Source organism: Bactrocera neohumeralis, chromosome 6 (genome assembly GCF_024586455.1).
Source record: "Bactrocera neohumeralis isolate Rockhampton chromosome 6, APGP_CSIRO_Bneo_wtdbg2-racon-allhic-juicebox.fasta_v2, whole genome shotgun sequence".
Classification (NCBI taxonomy): domain Eukaryota; kingdom Metazoa; phylum Arthropoda; class Insecta; order Diptera; family Tephritidae; genus Bactrocera; species Bactrocera neohumeralis.
Genome location: NC_065923.1, coordinates 68,020,958 through 68,048,800, shown reverse-complemented (window position 1 = coordinate 68,048,800; position 27,843 = coordinate 68,020,958). Strand labels below are relative to the sequence as shown.

The 27,843-nt window shown below is 34.3% G+C and overlaps 2 protein-coding genes across 4 annotated transcripts in view; both read left to right on the top strand.

The window, feature by feature from the left end:
• LOC126762503 (battenin-like) lies at positions 1-27,797 on the top strand. 3 transcript variants are annotated; one of them, XM_050479292.1, is made up of 5 exons: positions 1-68; positions 25,074-25,433; positions 25,499-25,657; positions 26,447-26,786; positions 26,861-27,797. In XM_050479292.1, exons 2-5 carry the CDS (start codon positions 25,114-25,116, stop codon positions 27,293-27,295), a joined length of 1,254 nt encoding a protein of 417 aa, XP_050335249.1. In that variant the 5' UTR covers positions 1-68; positions 25,074-25,113; the 3' UTR covers positions 27,296-27,797. The 3 variants fall into 3 exon arrangements, with proteins under 3 accessions (XP_050335249.1, XP_050335250.1, XP_050335248.1); XM_050479293.1 differs by having other exon boundaries at positions 39-85; XM_050479291.1 differs by lacking the exon at positions 1-68 and adding an exon at positions 10,775-11,171.
• The window catches only part of LOC126762498 (serine-rich adhesin for platelets), a 234,692-nt gene continuing 211,794 nt past the window's right edge, over positions 4,946-27,843 (top strand). Inside the window, exon 1 of the mRNA XM_050479285.1 lies at positions 4,946-4,957. The gene's annotated coding sequence lies outside the window, so the exon portion shown is untranslated. The remainder of the gene's footprint in view (positions 4,958-27,843) is intronic.

Genomic DNA, 27,843 nt, shown 5'->3' with positions numbered 1-27,843 from the left:
TAAAATACAGTTAGTTGCTTTTGTTTAATCGGTGGAGTGAGTTGAGCAGCGAAATATTATAAAAATCTGTGAGTGTTGCTATATGGTAAATACTAGTAGTAGAAATTTTTACATTCGATTTTTAAACAATACAAAGTAATACAAACAATTATAGTCAGTACCAAGACAAATCATGTACTTGGAGTCAAATGAGGTTACAGAGGAAACGAGATTCAAAATAGTTGGAGTTTAACTTGTTTTAATGTGATAGTACGTTTCTAAGAGTGATGTTTTTTAGATGTGTGGGTTTTAACGCGGCAATACCTCTTTTAAAGCTGGCTTTTTGACAGCTGTCACTTGATTTATACTCAGTTTGATTTGTTATTTCATAATGAATATACTTACTCCAACAACGCCTGCAATTTTTGCAAATTTATTAACAATTTAGTACGCGCGATGCATCGGACTCTGCATTCAACATTTGGCCGACATAAGCGCTAGGTAGAGTAGGTAATTCGGGCAACCATGCATCGCTTTTATACCATTTTAACACTAGTGGATAATGAATATCCTCAAAGACACCGTACAGTGCGTACCGAAGACGCTATTGTTGCTGTGTGCCAGAGTATCGAAGAAGACACGAATGAGTACATCAGCCATCGCGTGCAATTGGAGCAATGTCCATTCACTTTATGAAAGATTTTGCGTTAGGATCTTAGTTTGCAGGCTTACAATCTAACTCGTACTAGAATTGAAGCTGAACGTCCATCAACCAAATGAATGAGCTCAAAACGAGATAGTCACAGATCCCGATTTGCTCAAGAAAATTCTGTTTAGCGATGAAGCTGACTTTTGATCGAAGAGTTAACGCGTCACATCCTCGAAAAGTTGGTGTGCTCTATGAGCAGTGGGAATCATTGGTTCATATTTATTCACAAATGAAGCCGGCATATTGATACAGTCTATGGCGAACGGTATAGAGTCATATTTAATTACTTCTTCGTGCCTGAATTGGAGAATTTTAATGTGGACGACCTTTGGTTCCTACAAGAGAACACAAACAATCAATTTATTGAAGTAACGCATTATGTCGCATCGTGGGCCTCCAAGATCGTGTATTTTGTACTATTTTTTGTACGATTATGTGAAGTCACTTGTCTACGCAGATAAGCCAGAGACGATTGATGCCTTGGGACAAACGTCAGCACGTTATTGCTGACATATCGCACCAATTGCTGCTAAAAGTATTTGAAAATTGGGTCTCTCGCCTGGAATTTATTCGATTCAGCTAAGGCGTTCACGTGGCCGAAATCATTTTGAAAACATGACCGTTATCTTTAAAATGAAACTTAATTCTTGACCATAACATTAAATTATATCCATTTTATTTCTTCTTCAAAACCACATCTCTAAACAAAACACCCTTTATGAGTGTGAATGGGCGGAAAGGACTTCTACGATGTATATAATAAGAAACTTATGTTAAATACATACATCTCGATAAAGACGTCTGCATACATAAAGGGTGACCCTTATCGAGGTTCTCTACTTTTTTGGCATTTATTTTTTGAAAATTATATATTTCAAACGTTGGCCACGGCTACATATCAGTTGGCCCAACAGTTGAATCCAATTTTCGATGACTCGTTCGAGCATTTTGACTGGTAATTGGCGAATGACACGCGTAAAACTTGAATCGAAGTCGGCATTGTCCGTAGAGACTTCAGATTTTACATATCCGCACATGAAAAAGTCTAACGTGTGGTACCTTGGTGGTCAAACGATCGGCCCTAAACGCGAAATTATCTGTTCACCGTAGTGTGCTCTCAATAATTGCATTGATTCATTCGATGTGTGGCAAGTGGCGCCGTCTTGTTGGAACCAAATGTCGCCGAGATCACGAGCTTCAATTTCAGGCATCCAATAGATAGTTATCATGGCGCAATAACGGTCGCCATTGACGGTTACATACTCACCGGCATCTTTTTTGATAAAATATGAGCCGATTATTCTACCGACCAACAAACCACACTAAACCGTTTTTTTTTTCTAGATCAAATGGCAGCTCTTAATCTCTTTAGGTTGCTTTTCGTTCCAAATGTGGAAATTTTTCTTGTTTACATACCCATTGCGTCAGAAATGTGCCTCATTGCTGACCAAAATTTGGCTCGAAAACGTCGAATCTTCTTGCAACTTGAGCCCATAGAGCAAAGCGATGTCGCTTGGGAAGTTCGAGCGGTTTCAGTTCTTGCACACACTGTTTTTGTACGCTTTTAATTTAAGATCTTGACGTAAAGTCGTCGGACTAACGTAAGTCCAAGTTGCTGCGAACGGCGTCGAAACGGCCCTCCACGGGCTTAGCGTACACTCTTAGCTACGGCTGCTATATTTTCTTTTCGGCGTGCTGGACGCGGTCTATTCGGTCGAATATTATCCAATAATGAATGCTGGGAATAGTACGCACAGTAGGCTATGGACATAGCCTATTCTAAATTTATATAAGACTGACTATATTTGCGCCGCATGCAGAAGCTGTTTGGAAGAAGATGCGGTAGAAACTAGCCAGCACTTCCTTCTTGACTGCCCCGCTTTCGGGAGATCAAGACTTAGACACTTGGGCGCGCATACCTTCACACATCCCACCGAACTGGCGGGCGTAGAAATTAAGCGCTTTTGCAAATTTGTATTGGCTACGAAGCGTTTCGTCGATCTTTAAGTCCGAACACGGGAGTTCTATTTTCAATGGCTTCACAAAGGACTACATCTAGTCCACGTGCGATCTATAATCAGCCATCTAACCTAACCTAACCTGACTATATTTTCAGCCAATTTCATATAAAAAATTCAAATGAAGAGTCTGAATGGTTTCAAAAATCGTTCGAGACCAAATGTAACTGTAACAAAATCCTAAATGAAAGTCATATTCCTTGAACGTAGCTTAATATTTTATTGCTTGTGCATACCTAAATACGAGTATAAGTACTTTAAGTCTATATTTTAGAGGAATATATTTTTAGAAATCCTCATATTCGACGAAATCTTTACTATATTAATTCATTATCGACATCGTGCTATAATTCGCGGAAGTTATTGACGATAATACAAAATGTCCATTTTAAGTGATTTTCTTATCTGTTTGTCGTTTAAGAAATACACTCGACAAATTGCTGTTTTAGATAAGTACAAATGTAATCAAAGAAAATCTTTGCTCCCAATTTATGGACCAAGCACGTGTTCCTTATAGGCTTGTATACTTTTTTATCAGTAGTAGTATAAGATTGTAGGAAAAAATATTCGATTGGCTTCTGATAAGGTGTACTTAGCTAGGAAAGTACTTACTATATTTATATATACATTCATACCATATGAAGACTTTTAGTTAAATGGTAAAATATTTCTTCTTCTTAATTGGCGTAGAATATTTACTAATAGTTAAATAGTAAAAATACAAGTGTTGAGGTTTCCATCAAATTACTTTGAGTCAATCACGTCTGCATCGTATCGCACTTCATGTTACAGGGTCCACAGCATTCTTTGTTGGAGCATAAAAATTCAAGCAATTTTTTATAGGATAGCGTTCATCTGGTTTGGAGCTTAGACTGTTCCAACACCTCATACTTTTCATACATATGTATATACATACATACATATATTCTTATTTTTGAAATGTAGTCTGGGCGTCTCAGAATATTTCTCAGTATTACAAATTTTCACTCAGAATATTTCTCCGTATTACAAATTTTCACTCTAAGCTACCCATTTCACATATCCTCAGCTTCCAAGCATCTTGCAGCTGCATTAAAGCATATTTGGGACATTGAGCCCAATTTTCAAATGAAACAAACAGCTTGTCACTAGGCAATAATTTCAATAAATTTATATATACAGTAAACAGATTTTCGAATAAAAACATTTCCGCCTATCCAAAATCAACAATTGATAGATTATAAAATTTTTTATAGCATTTATGTGGCGTTCTTATTGGTCTTCTATTTATAAAAAAATTTGTGGATTTTTTCCATAGGAAATAAAAACAATTTTAAACTCACGCGATTTTAATGAGGTGACAGATGAATATGAGTTCCGCTCGAACTCACTGCGGGAGATAAGCTCATGAATTGTTTTCTTCCAAAAAATATTGATTGCTGATTCAGCAAATCAGCATGGGACAAAAAGTTTTCGGGAAAGCAGTGGATGACTGATGATTTGGGAAGATTTTTAAGTATGCTGTTATATTTAAATTTGCTGATAAAAATTATGAAATTGTTTAAGTGCTGTGTATTTTATTGTTTTATAATACCTACTTCTGTCAGCACAGAGTTGGAATCGAAAAATGATGCATAGCAATGATGTTGTGATCTTTTCAATAGTTCACTGGTTTGGTAGCATAAACAGAGGTTTCAATTGATTTTTATAAAATGAATAGTATTAGCTGATCTGAGAGCAATAAGCTAGTATATTTTGGTGAGTAAGCTAGTATTTGGTGAGTGGCGCAGAAGCCTGTGACACACCAGCGGAACGTACAATAGCTATACAGAGAGATCCAAAATGGCTAATGCGATGGGAGCTAGAGTCTATTGCTCGGAGCTGGACATCAGGCAACCATTCAAGCTTACTGAGTACTTCAGTATCTTCCAGGCGGAAGTCTTTGCAGTTGGAAAAGCGGCCAAAGATAGCTAACAATGCAAAAAATTGCATAAGAAGGTTAAATATATATATGTACATTAGAGTGATTAAAAAAAAAATTTTTTTTTTTTCGTTTGGTACTCGGAAAAATAGGTTCCTAGACACCTCTAAGAAAGCCTCTCCAAACATGAGCTTTTAATTGTAACGGGAAGGTCCTCCTACATAGTTTTCTTTTTTTTCTTATTATCAGATAGAAATTGTAGGAAATTAAATGCTCTATAAAAATGGTCTCATATGATTTTTCGATTAAGTTAAGCGTTTACGAGATATTCAAACATCAATGCATATTAAGGTGGATCAAAAAAAAAAAATTTTTTTTCGTTTGGTACTCTGAAAAATAGGTTCCTAGACACCTCTAAGAAAGCCTCTCCATTTCGAGTACCAAACAAAAAAAAAAAATTTTTTTTTGAATCACTCTAATGTACATACGATAGCCAAGCAGCTATTAAGGCAATAATCTCACAGCGCATTACGTCAGAAAATGTTTTTAGAAGGAGAGAAGCAGCAGATGTAGCTGCTATCAAAAAGCGCCGGCATATGTACTGGGTTCCAGGCCAAAAAGAAGTGCCAGGAAACGAAACAGCTGATGAGTTTGTCAAAAGTGTCATCCGTCAGGCTGCTGAAAAAATACAGAAAATACGAGATCACTAAAAACAATATACAACGAAATTTTCGAAAGGGCTGACAGGCAGATTAGGGCGGAATGGAAAGCCTTAAGTACATGCAGGATCGCCAAGATCATGTGCAAGCGCCCCTTAGGAAAACTCGCTTGCTTCCTACTTACACGATCTTGAAAGGACTGCCGGACGGCTGTTGGCCTCTTGAGACGCTGCAACATCTCCTATTATAACTGTGCCCAGTAATATCTAGAACTCGTCTTAAATATGTAAGAGCTTCGGAGCTCAGGAGACTATTGCTGGAGTCTAGAACTCGTCTTAAGTATCTAGGCGCTTCGGAGTTTAACGCACTCCGACGAAGTATCAAATGCAGATATCAAGCCGCTCTTAAAGTTTGCAAAAATCGTTTCGTCATACGGTTTACTTCGCCTCAACTGAAGTGTACATTTTACGCATAAAATTGCTTTTTATGGAAAACTGCCATTTTTTCAAAAACCAGAATGTTGACTAATCTGTCGATCATTACTATTAGTAATACTAAGTATTTTCCTTTTACGTTTTTGGATTTCACGTAATTTTAAGCAGAAGAGTCTTCTTCACAGCCAGACATATTTTTTTAGAGGTTGTCCTAGAGATCGGCTCATAAGAATAAAAAAATTTTCAAAATTTGTCATCGATTACATTTTTCTTCTCTATTGGGGCAGACACCTCTTACGCGGTTATAGCCGAGTTTACAACAGCGTGCCAGTCGTACTTCCTTTTCACTGTTTGGCGGCAATTGAAGATTACAAGTGTAGTCAGGTCCTTCTCCACCTGTTATTTCCAATGAAGTGGTGTTCTTCCTCTTTCTCTGCTTCCCCCGGCGGGCAATCTTCTCTCAAAAAAACTCATAACGCCAACTCATCAGATGTTGTCATCGTCCATGTCTCTGCACCATACTATATCAGGAGCGGATGATGAGTGACTTGTAGACTTTGGTCTTTGTTCGTCGATAGAGTACTTAACTGCTCAATAGCCTACTCAGTTCGAAGTGACACCTGTTGGCAAGAATTATTCTGCGTTGGATTTCGAGGCTGACGTTTTTGTTGGTGTTAATGCTGGTTCTAAGATAGATGAGATTATCTAGACTACGAAGTTGTGACTGTCAACAGTGAAGTGGGAGCCAAGACGTGAGTGCGACGACTGCTTGTTTTCTTGCCTTCCTTTGTATTTTTCTCATTTAAATACACATACATATACATATGACTAAATATTATATACTATCTGCTCTTATTATAAACTATCAATTGTGGCCACAGCCCAACACGCTACACGCTAACGAGCAAAACGTGATTAAATACAACAACAACATGCTACAAAAGCTTATGCAAGCACTTACACGCCCACAAACACACAACTGCACGCATTTGCTTTATATTTCAAAACGATTTTGCGCGGAATTTTACTCGCGACAGATCGTTTTGCAGGTCCAACTCAGTCGATTATTTATTTATTTGCTTCTGATTGTGTTTAAGTGGCGTTCAATTGCATCTACAGTCGCGTGAAATGTCTTCATTTGTTACGCACATATTTGTGTTTACGCCTTTATGCATACATATGTATCTGTGTGTGTGCAAAAAGTATAAAAATAGCTTTCACTTGATATATATACATATTTACGCTGTTGTTTCGCTGAACGATCGCCTGCTTCTTGGCACGTGAATCTCAATCAACGATCTTGGCAAAGCGGCCAACAGCGCTACTGTTCGTTATGTGCGGCTATCATTCGGTTGCGTTAATTGTTGTTGTTAATCTTTGATTTTTATTGCTTTCGATGAGCGATTGTTGTTGCGAACTTTGTACAGATGTTAAGTGCGTTGCCATTGAGATGTCTGAAGAGATAAAGGTATGTTCTATATACATACATACATATGTATGCTCATGTGTGCAAACGTATATTTTCTTTCTACATACTTAGATAAGAGGAATGGTAGTATTTTTAAACAAAAGTGCTAATTCTTAACTTCTTACGAAATGTGACAAAAGGAAACCAAAAAGGCTGTATGAACTCAAATTTATTGCCATTTGGTGGACGAGACTGCTTTTTGTTACCTAATTCGACCAATTTAGACGTTGGATGGCATTGTTGTGATTGAAGAGCACTCTTTCTTTGCCAAATGAGGACATTTTTCCCAAGATGGCGTCAAATTTATATAATAAATCAGCTTAGTAGAGCTTTGTGATCGCTTTTCATCTTCTTGTAGTTGTTGTAGATCACACTTGTAAATCCCAGGACAACAACATCCGGTGTGTTTTACGTGGGTACCTGCTGACGACAGCCTTACTCCACGGCGCTCAAAAGCACAACGGATCAAAACAATGCGTTGATCAGCGCCCTGAGAATGCTAAGCATTTTCAGTACCAATTGGCAGTGTGGCATGGACACACTAACCACCTTGGTAGGGTTCGATGCCCATTAAAACCTCTGCCGTACTTTGGGTCCGGCACCCGGTTGCAATGCAACTCCTCATTTAACTGACAAGGTCAGTTCTTCCCGCGATTTGGGTTTCAACCACAACCACCACGAATCTACACAAAGGGCCAAACCCAATGAGCAGATTGGAGTTACCTCCAAGGGCTACTGCTCCCCGTGGTACCAGAATTAAATCTCCGGTCAGTCCTAGTAGCCGAAGCTACTACCAGTTGATCTTCCATACGGCTCTGGACTGGTAGCCAGGATATTAGTCGCCTCTTACGACAGGCATGCCTTACCACGGGTATATTCGGTTTCCCCCCCGAACCCAAGGGGGTTCCCCCTACCCGCAGGGGGAAAATCCCAGGACAAGATGGTCATTCCCTTTTCAGCAGATAGATCACTTTTCGCATTCGTCCGAGATCGTACGTCCACCGTTTCACTTAAACCGTAATCGCTGTTGAATTTCAGTGGTTGCATGCAGTCCCGAAACGGCGCATAAATCTCTTCAGGTTACACTTGAACGCGGCTTTTTTTAAATGCATAATTTCCTAGCTTACACTTTCACCAATTTTCCCAGCTTTTCGATCTGCCAATACGCGATCGCGAATATTTGACAAATTATCCTTCGAGGTTGAAAGTTTAGGGCACCAGGGCGTGATTCGTCAATTCGTCATCATTATTAGACAATATTCGACCGAATAAACCACATCCAGCACGGAGTGAAGAAAATATTGCCGCCTTAGCTGAGAGTGTACACGAAGACCGTGGAGAGTCGATTCGACGCAGCAACTCGGACTGACGTATGGAACGACTTCGGGCATTTCACGTCTAGATCTTAAATTGTGAAATTGTACAAGAACTGAAGCCATTCGACCTTCCCAAACGACATCGTGCTACGTGCTCTTGAAAAGTTCCAAGAAGATCCGACGTTTTGGAGCTAAATTGTTTTAAGCTATGAGACGTGTTTCCGACTCAATGGGTATGTAAACAAGCGAAATTGCCGCATTTGGCACGAAGAGCAACCCAAAGAGATTCAAGAGCTGTCATTTCATTCAGAAAAAACAACGGTTTAGTGTGGTTTGTGGGCCGCTGGAATCATCGGTCCATATTTCTTCAAAAATAATGTCGGTAAGAAGGTAATTATCATTGGCGACCGTTATCGCGCCATGATAACCGACTATTTGATGCCTAAAATTGAAGCTCATGATCTCGGTGATATTTGGTTTCAACAAATCGGCGCCATTTTTCACACATCGCATCAATGAATGGGTTTATCGAAAGAACACTTCGGTGAGCAGATAGTTTTACGTTTTGGACCGGTCGATTGCTCACCATGATCGTGTGGTATCACACCGTTAGTCCTTTTCTTGTGATGATATGTAAAGTCTAAAGTCTATGCGGACAATCCCGTTTCAATTCAGGCCTTGGAACAAAACATCACGCTTGTCATTCGCTAGGTAACAGTCGAAATGCTCGAACGAGTCATCGAAAATTGGACTCAACGGATGGACCATCTGAGACGTAGCCGCGGCCAACATTTGAAAGTGATAATCTTCAAAAAATAAATGCCAAACAATTTTATTTCGAATGATATTCATTCTTCATTAAATTTGAAGTTTCTGTGTTTTTTCTGTAAAAAAAGTTGGTAACTTCGAAATGGATCACGCTTTATAAAAAAGCTATTGAAAAGTTGCATAAGCCCGCATTCATTGACTTTGCACATAAAAATTAAAAAATAAAATAATTTCAAGTTCATTGAACCCTTGGGTTCCATTAAAGCTCAGCAACATGACGATCCTGTCAATTCGTTGAAGCAATTCCTCATTGTAAATTTCTCTTACAGAGATGAGCTGAATTATTTATCAGACTTGATGCAAACACAAGCACAAAAACAATAACATATAATTGCAGTGAAGCTGAAATATGCTGCAAGCAAAAAAAGTAAAAAAAAAGAATTAAAATAAAAAGGAAAGCATCAAAAACACAGAGATAAATTTTAATAAACATATGTCATATATACATACATACATCTTATATATGTATATACTCATGGATGTTACATACATATGTATGAAGTAATCGCCGGCAAATGCATGCGCCTAACAAGTCGCAAACCAGTTTTGAAGTCAAGTGATCTGCACGTGCGTTTAATGAGATTTAATAGCCAGCGCATTTTTATCAACAACAACAACATTTTTTGGCGTTTTTTCTCCTTTACTCTTCGCTTTGTTCCATGCAATTTTTATTTATCAAAAAACCAGAAAGTTGGCCCCCAAACAGCCGCGCAACAAACAGCCAATCAGCGGTGAGCACACCAAAGTATACACATATGTATGTATGTATATGTTTGTGCTCCAACTATACAACAACAATAACAACAAGCAATGAACACATGCTGCGGCTGCATTGATTGCAATCGGCAGACGCGAAACGAGCGTTACGCACGAGCATAAAAAATATGAATATAAAATAAAATCGAAAAATAACGACTACGAAGTAAAGATCGGCCGAGCATTCGCCTGTTTCACGTTTTTGCTTCATTCTAATTTTATTTTTCTGAATTTTTGCGTTCGTTTTTAAAATAAATTTTGAAAATATTTTTTTTTTTGTATTTGTTGTGTGCTGATATGCGACAATTTGGTTTTTGGTTGGCGCTGTGCGAGATCTCGTGCTGCGGCTGCACTTTCAAAGTGGGTCGGTGACGAGAGCAACAACAAGCACGACAACCTGCACAAATGAATACAAGTGTCAGAGCAGCGATCGCTAAAACGTGCTGAACTCTGACTGCCCGCACAGAACCTGCAAGTGACTAAAAAAACAAATTATTTGTAGTATTTTGTTGTTGTTTTTTACATAAACGTTTTTTATGGGTATTGAACTGCAATCACTTAAATTTTATTGCTGATTGTTGTTGCTTTTTTAAATTTTTTCCTTTGGTTCCCATTGTTTTTTCGCTTTGTTTTTGTTTTGTGCTTTTGTTTTTTTTCTTTTGTCGTAGTCAATCATTCACCGATTGCGTTGCCATTTCGCTGCGCGTTTTTGGCGGTGAGCTTAGTTGCTGGCGGCTAGCAGCTCGTTCAAGACGCAAAGCGCAAAACGCGAAACGCTTAAAGTTGCTGAAGTATTGAGTAATTTGCGCGCACAAGTTTATGAAGTGATTTATTCTGAACTGAAGCAAAGTGCAATTTATTAAAAGTTATAAATAAATAAAAAAAAATGTTGTAATAGCAGCGAGGATGTCAAATGTATTTTGGAAAACAAACAAAGTTACACAAGTGCATAAATACATAAATAATAAATAAATAATAAAAATTCTTACATATTAAAAAAATATTAAACAGATATTTTGAAACAAAATATTTAATAAAAAATATTTAAAAAACTTTAAAATAGAATTTGGCTCAGAAAAGCCAGCTTGACGTATTAATTTTCTGGTAAGTCTAAAGAATTTTTCAAACAGTTAATATTTTTATAAAAAAAAATTGTGAAAATTTAGTTTATTTTAAAAAAAGTTAAAATAGAAATATTTTTTTTCCAATTAAAAAATTAAATTCGTTTATTTTATGTTATGAAAATTATATGTATAAAGTCAATGAATTTAAATATTTAAAATTAAAAACACATTAACTATTTTAACAAAATAATTTCCTGCCTTGGCTAATGAAAATTTGAAGTAGCGATGATTTTTTTTTAAATAAAATAATTAAAATCCCTAAAAAAAATTCAAATGTAGTAGGAAATTCATAAGTTTTTAAATAAAAAAAAAACTTTATAAAAATATTTAATTAAGGAATATAAAAGAATTAAAAAAAAGATATTTTTAAATAGAAATATGAAAAATTTTGTAAAAATATAAATATTTAAAATCAATTACAAAAATAACGTAAAAAGCTAATAATTATTTAAAAAAAAAAAATAATTTTATGGCAACTAATGAAAAGCAGCGAATGCTTTTTTTTAATAGAATTATTAAATTCTCTAAAAGCTTAGTTTATTATGTTACTTAATTTTTTTATTAAATTAAAATATAGTAAAGAATTTATAAGTTTTCATGTGAAAAGAAACAACTTTATAAAAACGTTTAATTATTGAAAATGTGTTATTAAAAAAATTAAAATATTTCAAATTAAAGACAAAAATTAGTTATTTTAAAAACGATTATTATTTTAAAAAATTAATTTTCTGGCATGACTAAAGAAAATTTCAAATTGAAAATAAAAAAATTAAATATTTAACAAAATATGATTTATTTTTTTATAGGTTTATATGAAATTTCAGCAGCGAGCTATTTTTTTCATACTAAAAATTAAATGCCTTAAAAATTCAGTCTATTCTATGTTATTAAAAACTATTTTATGTTAAAAAAAGTATTTATAAAGTGAAATTCTTATAAAAGTTCCATATTAAAATAAATTTTTTTATAAAAAAATTTAAATTTTAGAAATATATACATATGTACATATGTACATATGTATGTATGTATATATTGAAAAAAAATTATTTATTTAACAAAAATAGTTTTCTGGTAATATTAAATAAAACAAATAAAAAATATAGATTCGCAGGCAAATTTATTTAAAAAAATATTTACGACATTCAAAATTAATAAAAAAAAAAATATGAGTCCACAAATAAAATTAGTATTTACATAAATTTCTTTTATAAAAAAGTTAAACAATCAAATTACAAAGAAAAAAAAATATTTTAAAAAATATTAAAAAAAAAATAATTTTTAGAAAATATTTCATCAATAAAAATTAATTTGTTTTCTTTTTCAATGCTTTATTTTATATAAACAAGCTTTTAGCACATAAATTAAAATTTAAATAACACAAATTTTTTTATCAACTTCAAATATATGTAGTAAAAAACTTATAAGTTTTCAAATAAAAAAAAATTAAAAATTTATAAAAAAGTTTAATTATTGAAAATTGGAGAATTTTAAAAAATAACAATTAAAAAGGATAATTATTAAAAAAAAATTGTTATTTTCGGTAATCTTAATTAAAATTTTAAACAGCGCATGAGTTTTTTTAGCCACAAATATATTGATTTTTTAATATTTTATTTAATATAAAGAAGTTTTGAGCATTTAAATTAAATTATTTTGAAAGTTACATACAAAATGTTAAATTGTCAAAAGCGATTTTTTATATAGCATATTTAAATTTTTTTTAACACTTTTAATGCACGCGCTTAGTTAAAAAAGTTATTCTTATGGGCTATATTTTTATTCGTATATAAAATCGTAGTTTCTGCCTTGAGCTGCTTTTATTCAAAAATAAAAAAATTTCGAAACAGAAGTTAGCTTTTCTGACCATGGAGACCTATAATGACAACGGGCCTATTTTCAATCAGCTACAAAGCCTCTATTTTTATTAAAAAATCAGTAAAAGAAAGCATTGTAACAAAACAATAAAGTCTCATGATCATAAATTTAAGCTTTTTTGCGGATTTCAGCAAAAAACCACAAGTTAGATAATTTTTAGACATCCGCGCGTGATGTAATTAATTTTTTGTTGTAGAAAATGTTCAAATTTCATTTATAACATTTATATTAGTCTTTATTTACAATTTTTAACATTTTTGCTCTTCCTAACCGTCAACCGCTTTCCAACTAATTCTTAAAGTTTAAGCTTCTTAACAATGTTGCAACATTCTTCAAGTGATCCGCAAGTTTTCTTAAACTTTTTACTCTCAACGGTGTTGTAATATTCTCCATTTGCCACTTAAGGTATATTAGCTACATAGGAACTGGCGGCCTTATTTGATTTCAGTCTATTTATGGTTTATTTAGGGATTTCATATGGTCCCATAAAGTGATAAATAATAACGAACCGAAAACAAAACATTGAGAATTTTAATTGTTAGATTACATACACAAATCAGTTTATGCAGATTTGTGTTTGTAATCTAACAACAATTTTTTTAAACAATTGTAAACATTTATGATTTTATGACTTCACGTTGCGTTATGACAAGTTGTGATTCCACTAATTATATCATTAGATTACCTAATTTTTTTCATTTGCTCAATTTATCGATAAAAATTGCAATTCAACTTATAAATGTTTCGTGCCATTTACATAAAAAATATATAGCTAAAAAATATATACTAAATTAAAATCAACAAAAATGTGGAAATAACTTAACATGACTTTAATTATTTAATATTATATAATTGCATCAGGGACAGATCTTTTTATAAAAGAAAAAATTAATTACTTAGTGATTTTATATTCCATAAGTTATAAAAAAATGCTATAGATCATGCGTAATTGGTTATATATTAGGTTATACGAGGGCTGCTATATATATTCTGGCCTAGGGCAACACTAAGTGTTGCCAGGTGCAATCTGACATTTCCATTGGAAAGTTTGACATTTTTTAGCATAACATCACTCAGATGTGTCATTAATCGTGAATTGTTTTATTTACAGGAAATTAAAAAATTCATCTCGGCCAAAAAATGGAATTAACTCGTGAACATTTTCGTGCGATCATTTTCCACAACTTTCGACGTGGATTATCATGACAAGAGTGCATCGATGAACTAAAATCTTTGTATGGCTATGAAGCACCATCCTATAGCACTGTGAAAAACTGGTACAACGAATTCAATCGTGGCCGACGCTCGCTCAAAGACGAATTCCGTAAAGGTCGTCCAAAAACAGCCGTTGTGCCAGAAAACATCGATGCCGTACGTGAACTGATAATGCAAGACCGTCATGTAACATAGCTTCAGATAGAGGCATGTCTATGCATTTCTCCCACCAGCATACATTCGATATTGCATGAACACCTGGCCGTAAAAAAGGTTTGTTCTCGTTGGATCCCGCACAATTTGACAATCGCTCAAAAAAGGCTCGTGTGGATTGGTGTAAAGAAATGCTGAAAAAATACGATCGCGGTGCTTCAAAAGACGTTTATAAGATCGTCACAGGTGACGAATCATGGATCTATGCGTATGAGCCCGAAACAAAACAGCATTCGACAAAAAAAAAACAAAAAAAAACATTTTCGTTGATAAATATGCCTATTTACATTATTAGGCCAGAAATATATATAGCAACCTACGTAGTTTTAGTTATAGTGGTTAATCATTTATATTTATAAGTACTATAAAGGGTGTTGAACATTTTTATCAACAACAAGCTTTCTGAAAACAGTCCACATAGTAACGGTTTTCGTTAAAATTGGTGCCAGTATGATTACATTAATATGTAATCAGTCATAATTCCATCTTCTCTGTACATTCACACACCGAAACAGAAACCAAAAAATATTGTTTATCAAGCTTCGTTACATTGAAAAAATTTGGAAAAATCGAAAATAAATGATTTTCAACACAATATAAATTCAACTTTCTTTTCATTTCAAAGCACATAATATCAGGCAGGACAACGGCTGCCGGGTCAGCTGGTAGGTTATATTTTTAGTTAGAGTGGTTAGTTATTAGTATTTATTTATATACTTGTAGATCATGTATAATCGGTTATACTATATAATAGCTTATATTTTTTAGTTAGATTAGTATTTGTAAGTACTATAAAGGATGTTGAACAACAGTCAGCTTAGTAATGGTTTTCGGTAAAATTGGTGCCAGTATGATTACATTAAATCAAGCGCTGTTGATTTAAGCGAAAAGTGAAAACCGCATATAAAAGCGAGTACGTAAAAAAAGTTCTTAAAACTTTTATACTTTTCATTAAATTTTGTATTCTATTTTGAGCTTCTTCTTATGCTTCTTTCTTATGTCTCGTTGAATTCTTTTGCCAATGACGATAAGTTGTCGCAAAAAAAAAAATTTCATTGATCGGCGTATACATATTATCTTAATTTGTAAACAACAAAGTAAAAGAATTCATGAAATACCTTAATTGACAAATGATTCTTGCAATTCATTATCAAACGCCATGCTTGGCAATTTTTTCTATTTTTGAACAAATATTAGACAATAACAACAGCATTTGCTGCCAAAGAGGAAGTTGTTGCATTTTATATAAGTGTAAAATGTGATCTCAGAATTTATACGAAAACAAAAACAGTACAAAGATCACGAGTTTTTTAGCAACTAAAGCACTCGAATGCACCAAAAGCTAAAAAAAAAAAAAAAAAAAATTATTCAACAGAAACGTAGGTTATACGGAAGCTAGCACCTTCATTTTGTATATTTTGCAATTTAATTTTTTTTGTTTTAATTACACACACTAATAGTTTTCGTTTTTAAATCAATCTATTTAATTTTATTTTTTTTTTTAATTTTCTGAAAGCCCGTAAATTCCTTTGCTATTAAAAGTCAATGTACCGCAACTAATTGGCATGTTTTTCAGCTGTTTTGACTTTACTGCCTTAATTTAATTAATTACTTGATAACAATAATAAAATGTTAACAAAACAATTTGTGTCGGAAAAACATGTGGGGAATGTTGGGTACACGATTACCGGTAAAATCGTTACATGGAATTTCCCACGTGAAGCAGCTGTCTTAATCACTTTACAATTTTTGGAATTTTTCTCTAAAGGGTGATCCATTACGAGATTCCCTACTTTTTTGAAGAAAAAACATAGAAAATTAAAATTCATGGGGAATGTTTATCATTCGAAAGAACATTCTTTGTCATTTATTTGTTGGAGATTATCTCTTTCTAATGTTGGTCGCGGCAACGTTTTAGATGGTCCATCAGTTTAGTTCAATTTTCGATGACTCATTCGAGCACTGGCGACCGACTGGCGTGATGTTTTGCTACAAGGCCTGATTCGAAGTGGCATTGTCCGCATAGGCTTTAGACTTTACATATCCCTACAGAAAAAAATCTAACGATGTGATACCACACTATCCTGGTGGCTAATCGACCGAACCAAAACGTGAAATTATCTGCTTATCGAAGTTCGATAGAAGCGATGTGTGCGAAGTGGTGCCGTCTTGTTGAAACCAAATGTTGGTGAGATCACGAGGTTCAATTTCATGCAGTCAGCAATAGTCGTTTATCATGGCGTGTTAAGGTCGCTATTAGCGCTAACGTTCACACCGGCATCATTTTTGTAGAAATATGGACCAATGATTCCACCGGGCCACAAACCACACCAAACCGTTGTTTTTTCTGGATGAAATAACAGCTCTTGAATCTCTTCATCTTCCCGAATTTCGTTTTGGAGTGATCTACGGTTTTGATTGAAGTCAATAATCCATCGTTAAATACCGGTCCTTGATGAAGCTTCACCGCCAACAATTGAATTAAGTTCATCTATGCACTCTTAATGAGTTAATTCACTTCAACAGTTTTTGGTTGATATGAATATTTTAACTTACTGTAAATAACACAAATAGCGCCGTCTGTCAAATCGTTCGGAGTATATATAACGTCAAAAATTTCAAACCATAAGATAAAGTTGTGAGTTGCCAGATTATGATACTAGGGTGGGCATTCCCCATTAAATTGGAAGTTTATGTGTATTTTTCTTTAAAAAAGTAGGAAACCTCGAAGTGGATCACCCTTTATATATGTAATAGAGTATTTGTATCGTTGTTGTGATAAGATGCTGCTTTTTTTGTCACCATAGAAGGAAACACATCCTCTACACTGTCTGGAATTAGGCACGACTGTATTTCATAAACATAAACTCTACAGAACAAACTATGTACATTGTATTTATTCTATATGGGTCGCAGAGGAAAACCCGGGAGCCGAGGATGCTTCTAGTACATTGTTGAAGAAATAAATCGTAAAAAAATTTACATACTACCGGACTTTCTTGAGCTTCTATTCGTTCAAAATTTCATCTTTAGAATATATGGGTGTTTCTTGTATATGCTCGAATTATATCACAAAGCGAGACCACAAAATTTGATGTATGTAAAATCTACGATTTCACTACAATTCCATAAGAGTTTGAGTCTTTCTTAACGATTTTACATAATCACAGAGTTTATTTATCTCCTTTTGATATTACGAAAACACCACTGTAGTATATAATTGTTTATGCCAATGCACTCATTAATACTGTACATTAGAGCGGGTCGATTTACAAAGAGCCAAAACGCGAAAAGTCGCATATGTGGAAAATATTTTAGGCATCATTCCGAACAATTTTGCTTAAGACACTATGGGACTAAAATGAGTCATATATATTATATATATATTAGGGCGGGTCGATTTAAAAATCGCCCATTGCTCTATGAAAATCATATTCTAGGGATCAAAATAAGATACTTTGCCGAAGGAACCATACCTCTAAAACGAATTTTGATGTCCCCCAATTTGTGTCGAACCTTTGGGTAGGGGCAAATTTTGAAAAATCCCACTTTGACCCATTTAGAGTGCTCCAATTGAGTCCAAATGTATGACCGATCCGCACTAACTTTGGACGGCCGATCCACTCATGCCAGTGGCACACCCCCTGGAAATCCCCGGGGGGTTCCCCATACAATCATTTCAAAAAATCACCATATATATATATATATATATATATATATATAATATTGCTTGGATTCCGATCCTGTGGTTGACATTTTACAAATTAGGCTATTTCTCGGGCTTTGATTCGAGTATAACATGCTCGTTTTGCACTCGAAGTTAGTTATTCCTTGCTTGTTTAAGCTTAGTCCTAAAAATCACTGACATTTTTAAGGAAAAAGTCGACCCGCTCTACTGTACATACATACATTTTAAAGTGCAAATATATATTAAATTCTTAAAACGAATTCGCTATGTGTACGGTACATATAAAACCTAATAACAGCAGCAATAACTAATTATAAATTCAAATCAGCTGTGTTTTGCACTTGCCACAGGTAATGAAAGCTTGACTTACCTTCACCGTTCAGCTGGTAAACAAAAAATGTCATTTAACATTTAATACTTCTGTATGTACATATGTACTACTTGTACATGACTAAAAAAACACTTAACGAATATAACACAAGAGCAACGCTTAAAAACAAGCTAAGCAAAAACAAAATCTAAGTTGTAAAGCTACATACATATGTATATGTAGTATATGAGGCAGTAAATACGCGCAGCAGTTAAGTAATAAAGCTACTAGTAGGCAGTTAACTTAGGTGAGGGAATCCAAAAATTGGCTAAATAAAAAAGTGAATTGCAAATTTTGCATTTCTCACTGCCAAGCGGATATGCAGGTAGATAAGCGTGATTTTCAATGCTTTATACATATATAGTGGATTTAGTTTTCACTAGAACTGTGCGAATTACGTTAGAATTTCGGTTAAATACTGGCTTAGAGTGACAGTAAATTTATAAATGAACGAAAATAAATGACTGCAAGTACAGAGTGATGTCATTTAAGCTAAACTATAACAAAAATGTAATAAAAATTGCTTGATTGTGCTGATAATTAAGTAACTACTATATAGAGAGCATAGCTGACGCAAGTTGGATGTACAATTTTTTACACTCTAAATAAATAAAGGGTGATCGAGGTTTCCTACTTACTTACATGACAGCCTGCCACTACGCACGCGTGAGCGGTCATAAAAAAGCTGTTGGAAAAAAGTTCCTCTATTTGGATCGCTCGTTATTAATACTCTTTATTATAAGAAAATAAAGTTAATGCACTATACACTCTGAACAGGGTATTTTAAGTTTGCCACAAAATTTCTAACACCCATAAGGTAATGCCAGAGAACCTAGAAAGTATATAAATGTTCAGCCAAGTCCGGCAGTTCATCTGAATAAGCCCGAACTAGTACTTGGGTGTTTGAGATATCAGTCTGAAATTTTGCACACGCTATTTTCTCACCAAATAGCTGCTCATTTGTCGGTACTGCCGATATCAGTTCACAATAGGATATCGCTGTCATACAAACCGATTGATCAAACTCAATTTCTATTATATGGAAAACTCTTTTATTTGATAAGATATTCTTACGAAATTTTAACCAATTTATTCTGCACAAAAATGCTAGAATCTCAAAGAAAATTATTCAGATCGGTTCACTACAGCATATAGCTGCCATACAAACCGACATTCCAAAATTGTGTCCTTCTACGAAAAACTATTTTATTTCACAAGATATCTTTATGAAATTAGGACATATTTAATCTCTAAGCCAACGCTATAACCTGCGAAGAAATTGTTTAGATCTGTTCATTATAGCATATAGCTGCCATACAAACTGACCGATAAAAATCAAGTTCTTGTATAGGAAACTTTTTTAATTGATAAGATATCTTTACGAAACTCAACATTTATTATTATTCGAAGAAGGGCTACAATATCCGACGAAATAATTCAGATCGGATCACCCTTACATATAGCTGCCATACAAACTGGTCAATCAGCTGCAAGTTCTTGTATGGCAAACTTTTTTATTTGACAATATATCTTTATAAAATTCAACATAACTTATTATCCAAGACAGTGCTTGAATCTACAAACAAATTGTTCAGATCGGACCACTATAGCTTATAGCTGTCATACAAACTGAACGATAATAATCAAGATTAATAACTTTTTATACTCTTAAATGTCATTAAAAATGCAGCTTTGCAAAGTGTTATAGCTTCGTTGTTGGCCAAGTTATAATTTTTTTTGTTTGTAAGCATATACACATATGAACATACACATAATTAAGCATAAAATTGCACTCCATTCACTAGTTCATCATACGCCGTGTGCAACACTCATCTCTCACGCTTACGCAAACAGCAATAAGCATGCATCAATTAAACTTATGATTGACATTATTGACAAATGGTCATTGGCACGTGCGCGGAAGCTTCAATTAGCCACAGCCATTGCTATCATATTAAATTCGTGCTTATAAAATATCGTTTAAGCAGAGAGGTCGCAGTGACCAAAGAAAGCGTTTATGTGCTTATTCGGTTACACATGTAAACACTTGTACTTGGCAATGAATTTGCGCTTATCTAATAACCTTCTAGTGTTATTAAATTATATTTGTGAAGCTCAGCCGGTAAACAAACGAAAGTAAACAAATAGTAATAATAAAACAAACTTCCGCAGGTGAATTGTGTCGATAAAATAATTAATATAAATATTTATTTAAAGCTATGAGTGTCTGGATTTGTAAAATATGTGACAGTAAATTGACACTTGGTATTATTTTTGCATTTTGAAAGATATAAACACATTTTTTATGTATAATGAAATTAGAAATATTATAGAAGGAAATGCCAACAAATCATAAATTAGCAATAAAAATGAAGAGATAATCATTATATCTTATAAATAACTTTTTTGTAAAAAAATCATAAATTATTTATGGTTACTTGAGTCACATTTAAAAAAAGATTAAAATTAGTTTGCTGGTGGAATTTCTCTCTGAAAAGCAGCTCAAGTTAAATTTAGATTTTATTTCATTTCTAACATATTTTGATAGTCCACACCTTTTAAAATAATATACACAAATATGAAATAAATTTTTTAAATATTTTTTTTAACTACAACCTAAAAACTTTAGCTTCTCAAAATTCGGTCATGCCAACGATGTATTGGAGCAGGTCGATTTTTTAGGGAGATTAAAAAAAATATTCTTCGTCATTCAATGAACAACTTTAAAAAACCGGCATTTTAGCCAGTGATGTTTATTGAAAATTTTTTATCGGAATCGGCAAAATCGAACAACTATATTACATAACTCCCATACAACTGATTATTCGGATTTTTAAACTCGCCTAAGTTGCTCAGAATGATCGGAAGAACATTTTCCGCATATGAGATGTTTTTAAAGAACTCGACCCACTCTAAAGAATACCTCCGCCAAAAGAAGCCGCACTTCGTTGAAGTTCATATGGTGATACCTTAAAGCTGCCACTTCTACTTGAAAGACACTACAGTAGTCTAGCAGTCATAAACAAGAGTTGATTGAGAGTTATCATCATCTAACCATCTGTGAAAAATCTCACTTCGCCCCTACTCCAGCCATTCCGCCCCATTCACATATCCCTTCGAGGAATGGGCGCGGAGAACATAACGCTAGGAGTAGGCTCCGCGGCGCAGTGGTCCAAATTATAAGGGATGAAATCGAAGTCTTAAATGATTTCAGTCCAGCTGTTTAGCAAATGTGGTTTTACTGGGCGCCCTCTCTCTCCTCTCACCAACACAAATACACCTCATAGAACAGTCGACAGGCTGAAGCTGAGAGCTTTCAACAAATAAAAACCAGTTCAGTTATAGTTTGATTAACAACTAAGCCGTTTCTTACCACCCAGCTGGCTACCACACTGAGGTCTAACTTTTACACAATACTACCTCTTGAAATGTCATAGTCGTTTCGAAAGAGACAAATTCAAAAGCTTTATAAAATTTTAGCTGTCTTGGCTTATTTTAAATCGAATCTCCTTTACACATACCTCTACGTTTTTCGACGCTGTTATGTGCAGTCTAACTGTTTTTAGCTGCTGTCGGGATAGATTTTGTAGCAAAAAACCAAATGTATTCTAATAATTTTAGAAGGTATTGGCGTGTACTACCAACAAAAAAATCCCTGCAAAGCCTCTCTTCAAAACTTCTTTTAATACGGTTGCCCCTTGGTAGATAGAGAAATTTCTCGTAAAGCGTAATGTGAAGAAAAACAAATTTTCATAAAATATGTCAACTGTTTGAAATTGGTTTCAGAGTAGGAAGTAAGCCTCTTCAAGGTACAAGACAACGACAACAAATGGAATTACTTGTAAAAGTTGGGCAGAGTTGTAAAATCCAAATACTATACATTGATTAGTCCTATAGGACAGGCTGCTTAGGACTAAATAACTACACCTGGTTTGTATACTAAATGATGCAATCTTTGCTTGCTTCAGACCCGGTTTGAGTTTGCTATATATATTTTGTGAGCAATAGCGTACAAAAATACCAAAGTTCTAATATAATACCATTTTTTATTAACATAATCGATTCTATAAACATTACTGCCTATATTGATAAATACTTTGATTTATCGGAATGTTATTCGAACTAGGTGCACCACATTTGGCAGCAGTTTTCAACTGTAGCGACTCCTTTTGGGTAATTTCCAAGAACTATTAACCGGACCAGTTTTTATATTGAATACATTGAACAGTATTTTCCCAACTATCTTTTATCATACATAGTATTCATTATACATATGTAAGCATTCCATGCTTATCATGTTCCCATATCAACAAGTACACTTCTATACTAATTATAATCTTAATTAAACTTCTAATTGGCAATATATGTACATAAACCTATAAATCACAAACCAATATTTTCGTCTAAATTTATGGACCTTTTATTTACGTACGCCGCACTATATAGTACATTTTGATAACAATAATTTAAGATTACTTCATTGCCTTTATTTCCAGACAAAAACTTTACATTTTGAAATTATTTGATTAGTAATTTGATATAGATATGTAATTGAATACTAGTATATTTTCCTAGATAAACATAATATAACTATGAAGTACTTAAAATTTTAATTTTGATAAAGAAGGTATGCAATAGCAAAGCTAAATCAATGATTTTGACAAATAAAACTTTTTGCCGATTTTTTGTATTTTTTTTTTTTAGTTTTTTACATTTGTTTCTACCTGCTATCATTATGTACTCGTATGATTCCTATACACACAAGAACCGATGAATATTCGACGTAATTAAATGAGTGTAGTGAAGTTCAACTAAGTTTTTTCAATCAATAAAATATGATTACAAATTAATCTGACAGACTTCTCTAGTGCCAATTTCTGACTTATCTTGTTCTGAAAATATTACCACAGATTAAACTGACTGACTTATCTAGGTGAATTACTTGACTATCTTGTTCTTAAAATATCACTACAGATTTATCTAAATTTCTTGACTGTCTTGTTGTTTTTTTTTTTTTTGTAATGTCTAGTTTGAGAGACAGACAACAATTCTCAGTTTAATCTCAATTTCTTGACTGTCTTATTTTTTTTTTTTTGATGTCTAGTTTTAGAGACAAAAGTACCCAAACTGTACCACCTTTGTGCTTAAGTGAAAAAAAAACGGCGACGATCATAAGAAACAGAAAAAATATCAGGTCAAGTGTGCGTTTCCAATACACTTGGTACGTAGACTCAGAATATACTCACATTTGTATCCGACTTAGGTCCTCGAACCCGGCAGTATTCCTCAAAAATATGGTACTTCAGAAATGTGTTCCACCGTAAAAACAACAGTAACAAGAAAGTGTCTGAATATTGAACGAAAAAATGTTTTGAGAACACATTTGCATGAGACATTAAAGATATTGGGTTAAGGAAAATCTTAACCTTATCGAAGCGGATTAGTGCGAAAATTTGTTTTAAAGGATAAGTTTATATAGAGTAGAATAAAGAACAACAACTTTTTCTGGATGAGGAATAAAAGATCAAAACATTAGAGATAAGATTCTATAGAGTGGAGTAAAGAACAAAAAAAAATTTAAGAATTAGAGTAAGTTTCCATAGAGTAGAATAAAGAGCAAAAACTTGTTTGGCATTAGAGATAAAAGATTAAAGCATAAGAGATAAGAGAGTAGAGTAAAGAACAAAAATAAATTATGGATTACAGTAAGATTCTATAGACAATAAAGAACAAAAACTTTAGAGATTAGAGATAAGGTCCTATAATAGAATAAAGCGCTCCTACGATTCTGATCACCGGTGACGAATATGCGCTCCAGGTACCTGTTCCATTTAACGCAACGCCTAAAACCCCATAAAACAGCTAGTTAATAAATGGTTGTGGGTTCGTGATAGCTTCGGATTAAGGGGAAGAATTAAGGAAGAGTAGAAGAATATAAATTTGTCACTATAGCAAACTGACGATAGAAGGATATAAGGTTAGGTAGTAGGATATAAGCCTAGTTGAACTTTATTTCAAGTTGAACTGAGATAGATTTGTATACGCGGTCTAATATTATATTTATATTATAAAATCTGAAGAAAATTCTATATAAATATGAATTTTAATTATTGTTTGAATTTATTAGTTAAATTAAACGTCTAACCCAAAACCATTATTATATGTGGTAAATCCCCAATGACGTACAATAAGATCGAAAATGAGAACTCACCGCAAAGCAACGTGATTTGAACCACTAAACGAATATTTAAACAGAAAAATATAAAGTAAATACAATTAACATTAATAGAGCTACGTAGAATTATAATCACCTTAAACCAGGTAGACGTGAGTGGCAAAAAAATCAATGACATGAAAACAAACAATAATATTTATAAATAGAACAATATTATTACAATTTAGTAGAAGACGAACGTGTTTCATAATAAACACTATTTATATAATTTTTAAGTAATAATATTCAATTTACAATCAGTGAGATATTTAATCATAATAAATTTCCTTCACTTCACTCTTTACAGCTCACCTGCGCCACATTACACATAACAAACGCTCACGAAAATGTCTGCCGATCAGGAGGTTGTTGTCGCCTCACCCGTTACGCCGCATCCGCCGCCAAAAGATCGCAGCCTATGGCGTGATCTCACCGCCTATTGGATACTGGGTCTGTGCAATAATTACGGCTATGTGGTGATGTTGAGTGCGGCACACGATATTATTGCACAATTTCAAGATGAAACAGCCGCTGATGACACCGTTGAAAATGCAGGCGACGATACGCGTAAGTGTCATTTGATATCGACCGGCGCAATACTGTTGGCTGATATTATACCCTCGTTGATGGTGAAAATTATTGTACCATTTCTGCCGCTCTGGGTGAAGTGAGTACCGTGAATTGTCGCAGGTGTTTTAATGACATGAATACATTAATCTTTTTTCATTGCAGTTTCAAAATATTGGTTGCTGTGTTGTTGTCAGCGACGGGTTTTCTGCTTGTAGGCTTTGCGAATGCCGAATGGATGGCCTTGTTGGGTGTGGTTATCACATCGGCTAGTAGTGGTATCGGTGAACCGACTTTCCTGTCGTATTCGTCGCATTTCAATAAGTGAGTACCTACTGTATAGAATAGATTTTGCAGTAGTATTTGTAAATTCGTCCATTCGACGTAAAGTGTAATATGTTTGATTCGTCTGTTCGTCCAAAGGATGAAATACCATATGTAAAGCTAAAAGTTGGTTAGTTTAAAAAAGCGTTAAGACTGCAGTCGGCCGCAGTTAGACCATCATTTGGACCATTGTGCTCCCGGGTAGTAAAAAAATGAAACCTTATCCAGAAACTCGGTGAAGTTGGTGCAAAATCTGATTCTTTTTCACCCCAGCTTCTTAATGTCTTTTAAGTTAGCAGTGGAATGTATCCCGAAGGCTGAAGGCTGTGCATTCGCATCTGCATTCCGATAATTTTCTGAAGTTGGGATCTCGTCGTGATGACCCCTACAATGTTATTAAGCTCACTTTTACCTAGAAGCAGGAGCTTTTTGATTTATGTATCTACCATAAACGCTCCCCAAAGTAACTTTGTAGTATGACTGTGTTGCTTGTGTATCAAGACTTGAGGTGTTCCTCTAAGGTACATTGCTTCAAACCAGCCTTAAAGGGCTTGAATTACCTGTGGCAGCTTGTGTCTCCAGCTACACCCAATCGGGCGAGGTCATTTGCATTTTCATTTCCTGTTTCAACCTTTGATTCTTGGGTAAGTGTGTCGATTTCACCGTTGGAACTGTCGATCACAGAACCATTGGTCCATTCTTGTTTATTGTGGCATGAAAACGTTGTGTTTTTGTTGAACCAACTTTATATCTTAACAAAATTTCATAAAAAATTTTTTTTCATTGCAGAAATGTCGTCTCCACATGGTCATCCGGTACTGGTGGTGCTGGTGTAATCGGTTCACTCTCTTATGCTTCCCTCCGTGCACTTAATGTCAGTCCACGTGATACTATGTTGATCATGTTGCTTTTCCCTGCGCTAGAAGCATTCTCTTTCTGGATAATACTGCGCAAACCCACAATAATTCCGCTGACAAACTCAGCGCTCGAATCAACAGAGGAATTGGTGCATGACGAAAAACCATTGCGTGGTTTCAAAGAGAAGTTGATCTACATTAAAACTCTATTTCCGTACATGTTGCCGCTGGCATTGGTCTACTTCTTTGAGTATCTCATCAATCAGGGTTTGGTAAGTGACTGCAAAGAAATAAAATGTACTTACTTTTACTTATCTTATCATTCCCCCACTTTCTTTTCCAACAGTTTGAATTGGTCTACTTCGAGAACAGCACCCTGTCGCAGGCCTCACAATATCGCTGGTTCAATGTGGACTATCAAATTGGTGTCTTCATCTCACGCTCATCGGTCAATCTATACAAGATCAACAAAATCTGGCTTATGGCTGTCTTTCAGTTGGTCAATGTTGCTTACTTCCTCACCGAAGTTATATACTTCTATACACCAACTATTTGGATCACATTGGTCATTGTATTGTGGGAGGGTTTGTTGGGCGGTGGCGCCTATGTGAACACCTTCTATCGCATGTCTAAAGAGATTAAGCCCGAACGCAGGCGCTTTGCTATGGCTATGGTCACACAATCGGATGCTTATGGCATAGCATTGGCCGGTTTCTTGGCCATTCCTTTGCATAATGCAATATGCTCGCTACCGGCTGGGTCTCGGAAATTGGTGTGGTGAGCTATAAACGTCACAAACCAGGGTGGGCTGATTGCTTCGAGTATAGTCTAAGTCAGTGTTAAGTTAGTATTACTTAGAATTGATCATTTTTGATCACCATTTGTTGTATTATTGCATTAACTCGTTGTTAGAGTCAAAGGTTTCACATGAAATCCAAAAGCATATAATTATTGAGCATGCTGTGCTTAAAGCTCTGAGGTTTACTTAGAAAACAACAGCATACCTATGTACATAATTTAGCAGATATTTTATTCGACTTTAGTTGCCAATAAAGGACAATGTAATTCAGGAATTTAATGTGTCATAACATACTGTTATTAAAATAAATTAAAATATAAACGATTTACAAAGTTTGCAGACTAGAGCTTTGTAGTGAAAGCTCTATATTTTGTGAAAGCTTGCAAAAGTTATTATTTATAAAATAGTTTGTAAAGAAAAAGAAACGAAAATAAAGAAGTCACTAGCTAAAATTAGTGAAAAATTACAAAAATGTGCGAGAAAATATTTATTTTATTTATTTCTGTAGGAAACAATGATATTAATGCCTT